Source organism: Amphimedon queenslandica, unplaced genomic scaffold, assembly GCF_000090795.2.
Source record: "Amphimedon queenslandica unplaced genomic scaffold, v1.1 AMPQUscaffold_13216, whole genome shotgun sequence".
Taxonomy (NCBI): Eukaryota; Metazoa; Porifera; class Demospongiae; order Haplosclerida; family Niphatidae; genus Amphimedon; species Amphimedon queenslandica.
Window position 1 is genome coordinate 40,328 of NW_003546548.1, and position 3,697 is coordinate 44,024.

The 3,697-nt window shown below is 32.9% G+C and overlaps 1 protein-coding gene across 1 annotated transcript in view; it reads right to left on the minus strand.

Moving 5' to 3' along the window:
• LOC109584354 (ankyrin repeat, PH and SEC7 domain containing protein secG-like) overlaps window positions 1-3,697 on the minus strand; it is a 15,308-nt gene that overhangs the window by 10,132 nt on the left and 1,479 nt on the right. Inside the window, exons 4-12 of the mRNA XM_020000071.1 lie at window positions 3,119-3,151; window positions 2,367-3,074; window positions 2,287-2,310; window positions 2,173-2,207; window positions 2,052-2,126; window positions 1,342-1,434; window positions 1,204-1,287; window positions 809-916; window positions 656-766 (exon numbers count right to left, since the gene is read on the minus strand). Of these exons, the coding sequence (XP_019855630.1) occupies window positions 656-766; window positions 809-916; window positions 1,204-1,287; window positions 1,342-1,434; window positions 2,052-2,126; window positions 2,173-2,207; window positions 2,287-2,310; window positions 2,367-3,074; window positions 3,119-3,151 (1,271 nt within the window). The remainder of the gene's footprint in view (window positions 1-655; window positions 767-808; window positions 917-1,203; window positions 1,288-1,341; window positions 1,435-2,051; window positions 2,127-2,172; window positions 2,208-2,286; window positions 2,311-2,366; window positions 3,075-3,118; window positions 3,152-3,697) is intronic.

Below are 3,697 nucleotides of genomic sequence, written 5' to 3' on the forward strand. Positions count from 1 at the left end.
TGTACCAACTACCAGACCACTGACTAGCACATGTATATGTATACCTGACATGCATGTGACATGCTGATGATGACAGTTGTTATTTTTGCAACAAGCCTGAACAAGAGTATATAATGTATCAAATAGATAAGTGTTTTAGTTTTATTTCTACCAATATTATTTGTTATAGTTAGTTTTGAAGCATTAAAGTTAAGTATAGTTAGTTTATAGTTAGTTATGAAGGGGTAAAAATTTTTTTAGTTAGTTTATAGTTAGTTATTTTTGAGTAAAAATTGTTTTAGTTAGTTATAGTTAGTTAACTAAAAGTCAACAAGGCCAAACTAAAAGTATTATTAGTTTTAGTTTTAGTTAACTAAAACAACACTAGTATCCAAGTGAAAAAAGTGCATTAATTGCCAGATATTTGTACCCATGAAGTTATACCCTGAAATATTAGCTTTTAAAATTTTTTTGGGGAAAACTTGAAACATTGAATGCTTGAAAATTACCAACTATACAGTAAATTAAAATTATTAATGTATAGTTTTGATGCTTAAAAAGGTTATTACCCAATCTTTTTCAGAAATAGTCTAATCATATATCTCTATACACATGTATACATTCACTGGGCTGCTACTTATAAATGTATTATATCATAATTGTACTGGCAGCTTACAGTGTCAGAACCAATATTAGGATCAGCTCCTTTTTCAAGTAGCACTTCAACAATTCCAATGTTTTTATTCTTGATGGCTTTAATAAGAGCAGTAGGACCACCGGAATAATACTATTATAACAAATAAAAATTACAGTACATGTAGCTACAAACCTTAACACAACAATTAGGATCAGCTCCTTTTTCCAGTAACAATTTAACAACATCAATATAATCTTTTTCAATGGCTATAATAAGAGCAGTAGCACCACCATATAAATACTATTATAAAAAGTAGAATATTGCAGTAATACTTATACATGTACCGTATAGCAGAAAATTTTGGAGGGACTAAAATTTGGCGAATTGCTAAATTTTGGCAAATTGCTAAATTTTGGTGATTGGCGGATTTTAATTTGGTGAATTGGTAGCCATGTGCCATTGAGCATGCGTATAATGGCTCAAAATGGCGGATTTAATTTTGGCAAAAATGCCAAATTCGCCAAATTTAATTCCCTCCAAAATTTCCTGCTATACGGTACATTATACATGTATATGTAGTTACAAACATTAGGATTAGCTCCAGCTTCAAGTAGACCAGCTACCACCTCAGGTTTAGTATCGAATTCTATAGACTTTATCAACTCTCTGTTCTGCATGTACATGTATGTAATTTAATAAAGCTAATATACAATTTATCATCATACCAAATTAGAACTTTTAAATTCTTTTTGAATTGATGTAGGCTCAGCCCTGTGTTCAAAAAGGGACACTTCTTGTTGAATGTTAGCTTCACTTGTCTATAAAATTAAGATTTAGATAATTACTCATTTACATAATATAAACATAGCCAATACATTGCAATCATGAAATCACCAAAATATAAGTGTCACCAAAAACTCCCACTACATTGTTATGTTTCCTTGTATTGCCTATTTCGCTATGCAGTGCTCTTATATACACAGTACCAAGAGTACATAATTTACAGAGAGTGTCTAACTGCACTATAGTAGCTGAAACATGACTGCGTAGAACTAAGTCACGTGAGACCACAAGCGTGGGTGTACTTACTAAAAACACGTGTAGAAGTTAACATAAAAAACAGTGGAGAAAACTTGAAGAAGCTTTAGACATCATACTAGTACACTTTATAATGCTGCTGAAGTCTGAGTACTGCTATAGCAGAGGCACCAAAACGGCCAGTAAACCTTGTTGAACAAACTTGGCGGCCATTTTTTCCTACTCATCCACACCCAGTATGCGGGAATGCCCAAAGATGTACAAGAAAAGGCTACGCGGTGATGTTTCAGCTATTATAGTATGGTTAGACACTCTCTGTAAATTATGTACTCTTGACAGTACTAGACTAGTAATTAGTTACATGTGTGTATGCATAATTTACTGTAACTGTAAATACCAAAGTAGTAGTGCTTGTGGTGTGAATGTTACCCTCAGATGATGTGGTATGTACGATTGAAGAAGCACCAACCCTCTAAACAAAAAATTATGATTGAAAATTAATTATCATACTGACATACTGGTTCTGCTTTAGCAGTGGATTCAATCTGTGGGTCTGAAAACATAAATATAAAAAATAATTGTATACAACCAATAAAAGCTAGTTACAGGTGTATATAAAAGTACACATGTACCTTCCTCCTTGCCCTCAAAATCTTCTGTAAAAAATTAGAAAATAAAAATAATTTTATATACTGCATTATCTTAAATGTACCTTCCTCTTCTTGTGGTAATTCAATTACAGTAATGTCGTTGTCCTTTAGCTCCTTCAATATCACTGGATCCTTGAGATCTCTCATGACATCATCAAGAACACATGGTAGTATAGCATAAGTGATGATAATGCATTTCTTTTGTAATTGTTTTAAAAACATATCTTGTGACCATGAGAATTCATCGAAGGTTGAGAGGCAATCATGAGCACTAGTGAATGAATCAGGTTTTTCAACACAAAAGGAAACATAAGGTAATCCAAGTGGAGCAGTAGGAGACAGGTCTGATCGCTTTTCAAATAAAGGTATCAAATTTTTAAAGGAGCCTGCACTTAGTAACTTCGCATATTCTTTTTCGTACTCAGCAAAACGTTCATTAAGCTTATCATCATCGACAAGTTTAGATAATTTTTTTAATAGCTTGTAATTGAGGAACCCAATGAAATCATGTTCACTTAGAAACTCAAAAAAACCTTTAAAATTGTTAACCTTCTTAAGAATATTAATGCAGGGTAGCAGCTGAGACACAACACGAGCTTTTCTCTTTAAGCATCCATGTATCAACATTTTTGCATCTTCTATATCAATGAAATTATTTTCAAGTGACTTTTTCACTGCAAGAACAAGATAATCAAACTTATCCTGCAATTCGTTAGCAATGTCTCGTAGTTTAGAAACTTGATCAACTTTGAGCTCAAGATCATGAACACCTAGAACAATACATGTATGTTATTCTCTTGCCATCTCTCCTTACCTGGATTAACAATGATTGGCTGTGTTGAATGCTCTATTAACAAAAGAAAACTGTGATGATACATGATATACCATACGGTTCGTGAGGTGTTAATTTTCGTCAATTTCAGGGTTCATTTATATCCACAAAATTTTAACTCCTACCACCAACACATGAAAAACTAACTAACCGGCCTGGTCAGGCCATGCATGCAGAGCTCAAACTATTATTTTCAAGTCAGTTGAGGAGCCAGAGTCTTTGTCTATTACTCCATATTCCATTATAAGCCATGTATTGGAAGCTATTGCTAGTGAAAAGAAGTTTGCTAAGTGCCAGCCATGAATTTTGTATCCCACAAATATTAGCTTCTAAGAAATTTTGGAGAAAAAGTGAAATATTGAACCCTCATAAATTACCAGCCGTATACGGTATGTTAGGAAAGTAGGTATAGTAAACATGTAAATTTGACATACATATATTAAAATCATACTACCTAGTTTTTGCCCAGTTACATTAGGCAAGCTCCGATAATACATAGTAGCTAGACTTTACTTACCATAGGTTCAACTTTAATGTAAAGTACATTGTATGGATCAAAAG